The sequence below is a fragment of the Ovis aries genome, chromosome 1 (genome assembly GCF_016772045.2).
Source record: "Ovis aries strain OAR_USU_Benz2616 breed Rambouillet chromosome 1, ARS-UI_Ramb_v3.0, whole genome shotgun sequence".
In the NCBI taxonomy this organism is placed as follows: domain Eukaryota; kingdom Metazoa; phylum Chordata; class Mammalia; order Artiodactyla; family Bovidae; genus Ovis; species Ovis aries.
In genome coordinates this window covers 253,214,346-253,227,958 of record NC_056054.1, presented here as the reverse complement: position 1 = coordinate 253,227,958, position 13,613 = coordinate 253,214,346, and the positions used below count along the sequence as shown (strand labels likewise).

Here is a 13,613-nt window from a genome sequence, read left to right as displayed (position 1 = left end):
ATATGATAAAGCAAATGTTGTAACATGTTAACATTTGGATAATATGCATGAAGAATCTGCACAGGAATTCCTTGTAGAATTCTTATAATTCATCTGTGACTGTAATCATCTCAAAATTTTAGAAATTTTAAACACTAACATAAAAAAAAGTGATGATTTAACAAAATTAAACACCATTCATTAATTCAATACACAATCACTGAAGTCAAACACTAGTATACAGCAGTAAACAAACCAGATAAAAATCTCTCACTTCAAGCAGCTTACCTTCTAATAGGGGGAGACAGACAATGAATAAATACCTAAAGGACATACTATGTTAGATAATAGTAAGTACTACAGAGAAAGGAGAGAAGGCACACACACACACACACACACACACACAGAAGATGAGGATAAAAAGTCCCTTGCAGTAGGAGGGAAGATATGCAATTCCAGATACCATCCATAAGAGAGGCCCCACTGAAAAGATGACACAGGACTCTGAGGCAAAGAGCACACATGATAGGTTTCACCAAAAGCACATGATGATGGCTTACCTCAGCACTACAGTAAAAAATGATTGATGCAATTTGCAAATCAATTAGACAACATACGTTGATATTTTAGCTACAGGCTGGGAAAGAAAGACTGAATGACTACATGGTTTACAGCTGAGCAACTAGAAGCACAAAGCTGCCATTATGGGGAAATGGCTTAGCAGGGGATGGAAGTGTGAAAGTTTGTTTTTTTTTTTTAAATATATTGGCACCATTAAATACTAAATTATGATTTTCAATGGAATCATCATTTAGCTGTAGTCTGGAATCCAGAGTAAAGTTCAAGCTGGAGACATAAATCAGGGTGACATGAGCTTAGAGATGGTGCAGACAGAGAAAATGATGTCCATTAATTCCTAATACAATCACAGGGGTACAATAAACATGATACTATATAGCGTCCGTTTGGAGATCAATAATTATTTGAACTGTTGTTGTTCAGTTACCCAGTCTTGTCGGATACTTTGCAATTCCATGGACTGCAGCACACCAGGCTTCCCTGTACCTCACCATCTCCCAAAGTTTACCCAAGTTTATGTCCATTGCATCGGGGACACCATCCAGCCATTTCTTCTTCTTTTTTTTTTTTTTATTTTTTAAATTTTTTTTTATTTTTTTTTTATTTTTTAAATTTTAAAATCTTTAATTCTTACATGCGTTCCCAAACATGAACCCCCCTCCCACCTCCCTCCCCATAACATCTCTCTGGGTCATCCCCATGCACCAGCCCCAAGCATGCTGCATCCTGCGTCAGACATAGACTGGCGATTCAATTCTTACATGATAGTATACATGTTAGAATGTCTTCTAATGACGACTTCTTCTGCCCTCAATCTTTCCCAGAATCAGGACTTTTCCAATGAGTCAACTGTTCACATCAAGTGAACAAACACTGAAGCTTCAGCTTCAGTCCTTTCAAGGAATATTCAGGCTTGATTTACCTTAAGATTGACTGATTTAATCTCCTTGCAATCCAACAGACTCAAGTGTCTTCTCCAGGACCACAGTTTGAAGGCATCAATTCTTTGGTGGTGTGCCTTCTTTATGTCCCACTCTCACAACCCTATGTGACCAGTGAGAAGACAATAGCCTTGAATATACAGACCTTTGTTAGCGGAATACTGTTTCTGCTTTTCAACACACTGTCTTAGTTCAATACAGTCGCTCAGTCATGTCCGACTCTTTGCGACCCCATGAATCGCAGCACGCCAGGCCTCCCTGTCCATCACCAACTGCCGGAGTTCACCCAAACTCATGTCCATCAAGTCAGTGATGCCATCCAGCCACTTCATCCTCTGCTGTCCCCTTCTCCTCCTGCCCCCAATCCCTCCCAGCATCAGAGTTTTTTCCAATGAGTCAACTCTTCGCATGAGGTGGCCAAAGTATTGGACTTTCAGCTTTAGCATCGGTCCTTCCAATGAACACCCAGGACTGATCTCCTTTAGGATGGACTGGTTCAATCTCCTTGCAGTGTAAGGGACTCTCAAGAGTCTTCTGCAACACCACAGTTCAAAAGCATCAATTCTTCAGTGTTCAGCTTTCTTCAGTCCAGCTCTCAGATCCATACATGACTACTGGAAAAACCACAGCCTTGACTAAACGGACCTTTGTTGGCAAAGTATTGTCTCTGCTTTTCAATATGCTATCTAGATTGGTAATAATGTTCCTTCCAAGGAGTAAGCGTCTCTTAATTTCATGACTGCAGTCACCATCTGCAGGGATTTTGGAGCCCAAAAAAGTAAAGTCAGCCACTGTTTCCCGTCTATTTCCCATGAAGTGATGGGACAAGATAACATGATCTTTGTTTTCTGAATGTTGAGCTTTTAGCCAACTTTTTCACTCTCCTCTTTCACTTTCATCAAGAGGCTCTTTAGTTCTTCTTCACTTTCTGCCATAAGGGTGGTGTGACCTGCATATCTGAGGTTATTGATATTTCTCCCGGCAATCTTGATTCCAGCTTGTGCTTCTTCCAGCCCAGCGTTTCTCATGATGTACTCTGCATATAAGTTAAATAAGCAGGGTGACAGTATACAACCTTGACGTACTCCTTTTCCTATCTGGAACCAGTCTATTGTTCCATGTCCACTTCTAACTGTTGCTTCCTGACCTGCATATAAGTTTCTCAAGAGGCAGGTCAGGTGGTCTGTATTCCCATCTCTTTCAGAATGTTCCACAGTTTATTCTGATCCACACAGTCAAAGGCTTTGGCATAGTCAATAAAGCAGAAATAGATGTTTTTCTGGAACTCTCTTACTTTTTCCATGATCCAGCAGATGTTGGCAATTTGATCTCTGGTTCTAAACTTGATCTCTTTTCTAAAACCAGCTTGAACATCTGGAAGTTCATGGTTCACATATTGCTGAAGCCTGGCATGGAGAATTTTGAGCATTACTTTACTAGCATGTGAGATGAATGCAGTTGTGCGGTACTTTGAGCATTCTTTGGCATTGCCCTTCTTTAGGACTGGAATGAAAACTGACCTTTTCCAGTCCTGTGGCCACTGCTGAGTTTTCCAAACTGGCTGGCATGTTGAGTGCTACACTTTCACAGCATCATCTTTTAGGATTTGAAGTAGCTCAACTGGAATGTCATCACCTCCACTAGCTTTGTTTACAGTGATGCTTCCTAAGGCCCACTTGACTTCCCATTCCAGGATGTCTGGCTCTAGGTGAGTGATCACACATCATGATTATCTGGGTCATGAAGATCTTTTTTATACAGTTCTTCTGTGTATTCTTGCCACCTCTTCTTAATATCTTCTGCTTCTGTTAGGTCCATACCATTTCTCTTTTATCGAGCCCATCTTTGCATGAAATATTCCCTGGGTATCTTTAATTGTCTTGAAGAGATCTCTAGTCTTTCCCATTCTGTTGTTTTCCTCTATTTCTTTGCATTGATCGCTGAAGAAGGCTTTCTTATTTCTCCTTGCTAATCTTTGGAACTGTGCATTCAGATCCATACATCTTTCCTTTTCTCCTTTGCTTTTCGCTTCTTTTCTTTTCACAGCTATTTGTAAGGCCTCCCCAGACAGCCATTTTGCTTTTTTGCATTTCTTTTCCATGGGGATGGTCTTGATCCCTGTCTCCTGTACGAACCTCTGTCCATAGTTCATCAGGCACTCTATCAGATCTACTCCCTTAAATCTATTCCTCGCTTCCACTGTGTAATCATAAGGGATTTGATTTAGGTCATACCTGAATGGTCTAGTGGTTTTCCCTACTTTCTTCAATGTAAGTCTGAATTTGGCAATAAGGAGTTCATGATCTGAGACACAGTCAGCTCCCGGTCTTGTCTTTGCTGACTGTATAGAGCTTCTCCATCTTTGGCTGCAAAGAATATAATCAATCTGATTTTGGTGTTGATCATCTGGTGATGTCCATGTGTAGAGTCTTCTCTTGTGTTGTTGGAAGATGGTGTTTACTATGACCAGTGCATTGGTTTGTCATAACTTTCTTTCTTTCATCAGCAGAGTAATGTCTCTGCTTTTCAACCCACTGTCTAGGTTTGTCATAACTTTCCTGCCAAGAAGCAAACATCTTCTGATTTTATGGCTACAGTCACCATCTGCAGTGATTTTAGAATCCAAGAAGAGGAACTCTGTTACTACTTCCACCTTTTCCCCTTGCATTTGCCATGAAGTAATGGGGCCGGATGCCATTAGTTTTTTAATACTTAGTTCTAAGCCAGTTCTTCTACTCTCCTCCTTCACCCTCATCAAAAAGCTCTTTGATACCTCTTAGTTTTCTGCCATTAGAGTGGTATTATCTGCATATCTGAGGTTGTTGATGTTTCTACTGTCTATTTTGATTCCAGATTGTAAATTGTTCAGTCCAGCATTTCTCATAATGTACTCAACGTATAAACAAACACGATGACAACAGACAGCCCTGTTGTATTCCTTTCTCGATCCTGAACCAATCAGTTGTTCCATACAGGGTGTGAACTGTTGCTTCTTGACTCGCATACAGGTTTCTCAGGAGACAGGTAAGATGGTCTGGTGTTTCCACCTCTTTAAGAGCTTTGAACAGTTTGTTATGATCCACACAGTCAAAGGCTTTGGGAAGATCCCCTGGAGAAGGAAATGGCAACCCACTCCAGTATCCTTGCCTGGAAAATCTCATGGACAGAGGAACCTGGTGGATTGCAGTCCACGGGGTCGCAAAAGTCGGGCACGACTAAGCGAATAACACACACAAGAGCTTTCCACAGTTTGTTATGATCCACACAGTCAAAGGCTTTAGCACAGTCAATGAAACAGATGTTTTTCCTGATATTCCCTTGCTTTCTCTGTTATCCAGCAGATGTTGGCAATTTGATCTCTGATTCCTCTGCCTTTTCTAAACCCAGCATGGACATCTGGAAATTCTTGGTTCACATAATGCTGAAGCTTAGCATGTAAGATTTTAAGCATGACCTTACTAGCAAGGGAGATGACTACAACTGTCCTACGATTTGAACATACTCTAGTATTACCCTTCTTGGGAAGTGGGATGAGGATTGACCTTTTCTAGTCCTGTGGCCACTGCTGGGTCTTCCAGATCCTTTGACATACTGAGTTAGGGCAACTCTTGGATAGCATCATCCTTTTAGAGCCACAATAACAACAAGTACGAATAGGACATCTGCAAAGTAACAGTTCAGTAAGAAAAGTCTCTGAAATAATAACCTACTGAAAAGAAACACCAAAAATGAGATGTCTCCTAAGAATTTAGAAATAAGGAAAATAATGCTGCCCAAAGTCCTTATAAAATTTGTTTTCATTTCCCTGAGGAAATTAGTAAAATCAGAGATCCATGAAGTCCTTTTAACAAGAATGAACACTAACAAAGGGTTTATGAACCAAAACTTAGAATTGTTCAAAATGGAGCCAGCTGATAGAAAGTGCCCAAGCCAACTTCATAACAGGTACTGTGGCATAACTCAAATATGATCATCCTGACAATTATACCTCTCAATTTTAATTAACATCTTGGTGTTTTGGCATTCTTGAGGGAAAGAGTTTGGGAGGTAAGTTATGAATTTAAATCCTAGTTTTGTTTCTTATGCAACAATGTGACCTCAGCCACTTTCTTTTTTTGTTTTCTACCTTGTAAACTGCATACAAGACCTATTTAACACTACTGGTGTGAAGATTAAATGACATAAAAAAACATCAATACAGTACAAGCCCAGAGTAGAAACTCAGGCAGCTCTTTTGTTTCCAAGGTTAAGAAATGGGTCTGAGTCAGGTAAAAATATAAAATGCTATGTGACTAATGAGTGTGAATATAAGTACTAGAGTCTACATGGCTCTAGAATGCTACTATCCTATGATGGTTGACAGTTTTTCCATACTAGAAACATGGGATGAACATGTACTATTTACATATTAGATTATGTAGTAGCAGTTTCATTAAGTCAGTGCTAGTCTTTCAGTCATGTTATACTCTTTGCAAACTCATGGACTATAGCCTACCAGGCTCCTCTGCCTATGGAATGCTCCAAGCAAGAATAATGGAGTGGGTAGTCATTCCCTTGTCCAGAGGATCTTCTCTATCCACACACACAACCCTGGTCTCCTGCACTGCATACAAATTCTTTACAGTGTGAGCCACCAGGGAATCCAATTTCACTAAAAATAAAATCTTATTTCTAACCACAAAAGAGCTAAGCATTTGGACACACAGACTCCTTTTCATCAGGAAAGCAAAACATTACATGAATATAGCTGTAGACAAGTTAAAACTAAATAGGTTATAAAAAATAATACAACAGAGTGCTGAAGCAGTGATAAATTCTGTTTAGGAAAATAAATAAATAAATAAAGGTGTTCTTGAAGAAGACAGCACTTAGCCTGAATCATTAAGTAAAGAATTTTAATTGGAGGGGAACAAATTCAACAAAGCAATCATGTTTGCAGTTTATTCTACTATTTTCAAGCAACTTTTCTCTTATTTCAAAATGTGTACTTATAAACAATGAATCCTAGAGAAAGCAATGTGACTTGCTAATAGTCTTAGAAAAACCATACAGTAGTAAGACAAACTAAAAGAGTCTACCACTTCTAGGTACAAGACTCTCACTTTGCCCAACATGTTTATTAAAGGAATACCACAGCATCAAATACTTCTACAAAATTAAGGACTATAAAGAGTGCCTATAATATATGTCTTCTCCTCCACTATTTTTTACTTTATATAAAGGCGAAGGATAAAATCAAGTGTAAAGAAAACTGTAGAAGTCATCCTTCTATCCCTTTCTTTGTTGATGTTAGACTGTCCTGGAAAGTAAAAGCTACGGAGTTTCACTGAATCTAATAAGAAACTGTGGCAAACAGATAAATACTGATAGAACAAAATTAACATAAAAAACATTTTTAAGTCACTACAAACGACACGCATACATAATAACGGGTTAAATAACATAGCTACTGACTGCAATAGGTAGATCATGAGTCAACCTAACAAACTAATTTTTAAAAGATAATATTTATGAGATGATTATAAACTTTAAATGTCTTATTTGGAGATTTTGCTAAAATACTGTCATCTTGCATTATGAGAATGATATTGGTTGTTGTTTAGGTGCTAAGTCATGGAGTGATGTTTTAAAAAAGAGAGAAGGGAAGCTCTTATTTTTTAGATACATTTTGAAATATTCAAAGATGGAATGCTATCTACAATGACCTTCAAAAATAACACAGGAAAGATTGGCGATGACTTGTTAACTGCTGTAACTTAGATTTATATGGAGAGTTTATTATACTATTATGATTTCCATAGAAAAGGGCTAAATTTTTCCGTAAGAACTTCTATAAAACAAAATTTGAAAACTGCAATAACAAAGTCAACTCACCTTTATTCTTATAAAGGTGAGTATAAAATAATACAAGCCTTAACCCACTGATACCATTGATACTACGTCTCTGACAGTACTACTTTCAATTAAATGACTGTGTACTCATATGACATAAAGATATGATACAGTAAGAATACTTAGAGCTTTTCTAAACTCAATCATGTGTAAATGAGAATATATTCTGAGACTGAACTCAAATACTACAAAAATACATAAAGAGCTCACAAGAAATCAGAGCTGCATCTAAAAATAAAAAGCAAGGAAATCATAACTACACCTTATTCCATGTCGATCATCTTCCCAATCCCTTCACACGGACTACGATTTATTTATAAGAGAGGCATGAAAAGCAAAGAAGATACTGTAATTAATTTTCTAACCACTGTTAAGGCTATTTATGAAGCAAAGTTTCCAAGACATTCTAATGTGTCAGTGAGATTTTATAAAGTATTAACAGTATTATAATTAACAAATAGCTCATATCAAGAACCTTTCCTTGGTAACCATTATAGAAACAAAGATGACAAGTATATACATACTGGAGGCCGGCCAGGTCGACCTCTTTTTCTTTTTCCTTTGACCTCTGTTTCTTCAAGTTCACTGCCAGCATCAGAATGGGCAGTAGTCTCATTAGTTGAATCTCTAGAAAATATGATACATTATTTTAGTGAACAAATTAATAAATACATATCTATTAATAATACAATACAGCTCTACTCCTCTAGCTTTCTTACCTTTTGCTGTATGTACACATATAGCTGATTAGAAGTGGTTTATACTTTCAGGTTCAGAAAAAATCTCTAGCAAATTCAAAATATTACCCTCCCTGGTTAATATTACATAACAATGAATAAAATGATTTACCAAACCGAGAAATACTGACAAGGAAATAAAACTGTGGAAATGGCAGCTACTATAGAAAATATAAATGCAAAGTACAACTGCAAAAGGCTAATTCTTCAATATTAAAAAAAATAAAGGTTTGGGAGGAACTTTATTCATTTCATAATATAATGAAAGTGTGTTAGTAAATGTTTAAGAATGGCACTTCAAAAAATTTATGCACATAAATTATTAGAAACGGTACCAATATAAAGTAGAGCACACAAATTACAAGCGATAATAAAAATGCACAATATTCTTTATCATAAATTCTATCTAGTTCAGTTGAGTCGCTCAGTCGGATCCAACTACTTGCAACACCATGACCCCAGCATGCCAGGCCTCCTTGACCATCACCACCTCCCAGAGTCCACCCAAACCCATGTCCATTGAGTCGGTGATGCCATCCAACTACCTCATCCTCTGTCGTCCCCTTCTCCTCCCGCCCTCAATCTTTCCCAGCATCAGGATCTTTTCAAATGAGTCAGCTCTTCGCATCAGGTGGCCAAAGTACTGGAGTTTCAGCTTCAATATCAGTCTTCCCAATAAACACGAGAACTGATTTCCCTTAGAATGGACTGGTTGGATCTCCATGCAGTCCAAGGGACTCTCAGGAATCTTCTCCAACACCACAGTTCAAAAGCATCAATTCTTCGGCACTCTGCTTTCTTTATAGTCCAACTCTCACATCCATACATGACTACTAGAAAAACCATAGCCTTGACTAGACTGACCTTTGTTGGCAAAGTAATGTCTCTGCTTTTGAATATACTATCTAGGTTGGTCATAACTTTCCTTCCAAGGAGTAAGCGTCTTTTAATTTCATGGCTGTTGTCACCATCTGCAGTGATTTTGGAGCCCAAAAATCAGAGGTTTCCCCATCTATTTCCCATGAAGTGATGGGACCAGATGCGATGATCTTTGTTTTCTGAATGTTGAGCTTTAAGCCAACTTTTTCACTCTCCTCTTTCACTTTCATCAAGAGGCTTTTTAGTTCCTCTTCACTTTCTGCCATAAGGGTGGTATCATCTGCATATCTGAGGTTATCGATAACCTGGCAATCTTGATTCCAGCTTGTGCTTCTTCCAGCCCAGCGTTTCTCATGATGTACTCTGCATAGAAGTTAAATAAGCAGGGTGACAGTATACAGCCTTGACGTACTCTTTTTCCTATTTGGAACCAGACTGTTGTTCCATATCCAGTTCTAACTGTTGCTTCCTGACCTGCATATAGGTTTCTCAAGAGGCAGGTCAGGTGGTCTGTATTCCCATCTCTTAAAGAATTTTCCAGTTTATTGTGATCCATACAGTCAAAGGCTTTGGCATAGTCAATAAAGCAGAAATAGATGTTTTTCTGGAACTCTCTTGCTTTTCCATGATCCAGCAGATGTTCGCAATTTGATCCCTGGTTCCTTTGCCTTTTCTAAAACCAGCTTGAACATCTTTAAGTTCACAGTTCACATACTGCTGAAGCCTGTCTTGGAGAATTCTAAGCATCTATCTAGTTTACAGATTCATATAAAATGATGTTGACAATTTTGTGAAACTCTTGTATCCCTAGCTAACCTATGGTTTCAACTGATGAGCGAACAGGCTTTTGACGTGAAAGACAGTTGCTACCTTTGTACACTTTAATGAACAGAATGCAAAAGAAATGACAAAGCCATCTGTTGTAACTTCACTCATTAGTCAATGTTGTGAGCATCTTTTTTACTGAATTGCATATGTAATAGTTTTCAAACACTAGAAGGATATGTCATCAAATTTTTGTGGTGTCATAATATAATGACTAAAGACCTGTTAGATCTTTAAGTTTAATCTGCATTATTAACAATTTCTCCATCATTTTATTGTGTCCACAAACAATGAAACAATTCACTGAGTCCTGATTTATAGTGTTTGCTGACTTTCATACAGTGAATACTCTTAACACAACCAAATTCAAACTAGCAAAGTGACATCACCAAATACAGAGTTGAGAAGTAATTAACAATAGTAGTACACTACTACAAAGTATTTCCACCATACATGGAAGAGGTGTAAATAAAAACCTAATAGTAAGATGTAAGCATAGAAAATAGTAAGATGTAAAATAATTAGGAAGTGATGAGTTTTGAAAACGTACTGTTATTTTTAATAGGATTTATTTAATTTTAAGCTTGCATAATTTAACTTTCCATAATAGCTATGTTATATATGGGCTTCCCAGGGCCACCAGTGGTAAAGAATCTGCCTGCAATGCAGGAAACATAAGAGACACAGGTTTTATGCCTGGGTAGGGAAGACACCCTGGAGGAGGGCATGGCAACCCACTCCAGTCTTCAGGCCTGGAGAATCCCATGGACTGAGAAGTCTGGAAGGCTACAGAGATCCATAGGGTCACAAAGAGTCGGATACAACTGAAGCAACTTAGCACATACACATGCATGCATGTTATATTTAACAAGGTCACAAAATTTCTGGAAATTTAATTTTCAGCTCTCTAGGCCAATACAGACTGGCCCTAGCATGGCATTAAAAACGCATGGATAATATTAACAAAAATATCTTCACTGAATTCTATATTACTAGCTGCATCTATATAAAACTGCAAGTAAGAGGAAGGGTACAAAGCAAATGGTAAACTCAATTCACAACTTAATATTTCTGAAACTGCTCCATTGATGGCTCTTAGCTCCACTCTCTTTGTTTTGATCCCTTAAAGCTCATCTCATTAGTATCTGCTCTTTTCCCTTTAAACTAACCTCTCTTGGAGAGCTCATCCAATTCATGTGGAACTTTTATGCAACTTTTATGCAAATGACTTCAGTATATTATCACTACAACTATCTGTAATTCAAGATTTTCAACTGCATGTGTAACACTTCTTTGCATACCACTGCAAATTCACCAAATAACACACATAAAATTAAGTTCAATTATGACTTATTTCTAGCTGTCTACTCAAAGCAATATCACTAAATAACTAATTTATTAATACCCAAATTTGCACTGTTTTACAAACTTATTATTGTCACCATTATCCTGTCGTACTCATACTCACATCAGTCCTTCTCTTAGGCCATCAGTTAAAACTCTTCCTGAATCATCCTCTATATACTAATTCTGTCTCCCATTCTTTTTATGATTACTACCATAACCACAACTTTTTGAGTTAATTGCAACCTATCTCTCTGCTTCTAACATTTCCCTGTCCAAGCAACTCTACACACTACTACCACTAATATTCTCCTATCACGTTCCTTCTTTGTTTGCAAACCTTCAAAGGCAATTTGGTATTTAAAACTATAAATAATACTGATCTAGTCCAAGGGTCAGCAAACATTTTCTTTAACAGCTATACAGTAAATATTTTAGGCTGAATGGTATGAAGTTCTCTGTATCTGATACTCAACTTGTGGACCATAGCATGAATATGGCCATTCATAATATGTAAGTAAATGGATATTGCTGTGTTCCAATAATATTTATAAAAATAGGTTTCTGAAACAGTATCAGTAGTCTTTCAATCACTGATTTAATTAAGAATAAAAAATCATACTGCTTTTTCTCCTCACTATAATCCAAATAGACCATTTAGTATATACTGTCTGCCAGTTTATACACATCACCAATGCACAAAACCTTATTAAGACAACATATTGATGTCTCAGTTTTACAGATGAGGAAATGAAAGATCTTAAAACCTTAGATCTCAAGGTAAAAGTGAATTCTCTATCTCCATGGCAGGATAGCAGAATGCAAATATTATGTTTAGTATTTCTCTTATGTGGACAGAATACACTAGTACTTTTGATGCTTATAGAAATCTCCAGGCAACTACAAAAGCAAATTTGTTACAAGGATACAAAATGTGTCCCATTAGTGAAATTAATTTATCCTTCAGCAATAGTTCACTGACAACAAAAAAAAGTACAATTGCTTTTTAATTCTTCACACTTCAGACAGCTTAAAAGATGAAAGCTATTACCAACAAACAACTAACATACTTCAATCAGTTTACGTGTTTTTTATTTATTAGAATACATGATATATAAATATGTTTTTTAATTTCAAACAAGATATAAGAATAGAAGGAAGAGTTTCACTTCACTATACCCTAACTCTGAATTTCAATCTGCAGAACAAGATTATTAAGTTTTATCAATACTGTCATAAATACTTATGTTCTGGCATATATATACATAAATACAAAGCAATGTCTACATTTTAATTTTTTAAACTTAAATTAGTAGGAATTTTCCTACAAATACAAAGGATTCCTAAATGCTACTCTATAATATGTTCCCTATCTGTGAGTACTTAAGACTGTCTCCAGTTTTTAACTACCACAAACAGAGGTGAAACAACTATCCTTCCACCTTAACTCTTATTACACATCAACAAATATCTCTCTAGAACAGACACAGAAAGATGGTTCAAGGGCTATGCAAATTCAAACGTCAACCAAACTGCTCTACCAAAAAGCCTGCAAATGACTACTGGACATAAATAAAGAGAATAGAAAAATCATATTCAACCTTATAAAGTCATTTAATTCCCTGAAAACTCTCTAAATTCTGTCTTACTCTCTCCATTTTCACTGTAATCATTTTAGTTCAAGTTGTTATTATCTCTGGCCTGGACACTGCAACACCTTTCTCCTAGTAAGACTCCTCGTTTCTTCTGTTGCCTTTTCCAATCAAATCACTATACTATGTACTAAGAATGATTTTCAAAGCATATATCTTATTCTATCTCTCTCATGATTAAAACTCTACGATGACTTTCTTCTACTGCCGGGGGAAAACAACCTCAAAATTTTTAATTTAAGACTTAGTAGGTCCTATACAATACAGCCCTATTCTACTTGCAAGCCATATCTCACCCCACTCTCCATCTTTAATCCTGGGGGGGCGGAAATCACAGCTTTATTTCAGTCCCTCAAACACACTGTGATTCAGCCTATCATGATTCCTCCTAACTCCCTACACTTCTTCCTTAGAAAAGTAGACTAACTCAAGGCATGTATTAAAATTCTAATAAAATCCTCTAGCTTACTTTCAAACCACCAATGGCAGTTTAAATCCATATGTTGGTGATTATTTGATTAATATCTATCTATATAAGCGTCATGGCAGCAAGGACAAGGTAAGTTTTTTCCACTTGATCTTTCTCCTCAAAGCCTAGCATAGCTCTACTACAACATTTATTGGAATAAATAATATGTTGTAATTGGCAATATTTAATAATGTTTAATGAATAGGAAAGCTTGCCAGGTGGCTCAGACAGTAAAGAATCTCCCGACAATGTAAGAGACCAGGGTTTGATCCCTGGGTCAGGAAGATCCCCTAGAAAGAGGAGCCTGGAGAGTTAC

The 13,613-nt window shown here is 37.1% G+C and overlaps 1 protein-coding gene across 2 annotated transcripts in view; it reads right to left on the bottom strand.

Annotated features, from left to right (window-relative positions):
• STAG1 (STAG1 cohesin complex component) overlaps positions 1–13,613 on the bottom strand; it is a 469,514-nt gene that overhangs the window by 319,407 nt on the left and 136,494 nt on the right. For both annotated transcript variants that reach the window (XM_060395498.1, XM_012102945.4), the window contains exon 3: positions 7,916–8,018. In XM_060395498.1, coding sequence (XP_060251481.1) covers positions 7,916–8,018 — 103 coding nt within the window. The remainder of the gene's footprint in view (positions 1–7,915; positions 8,019–13,613) is intronic.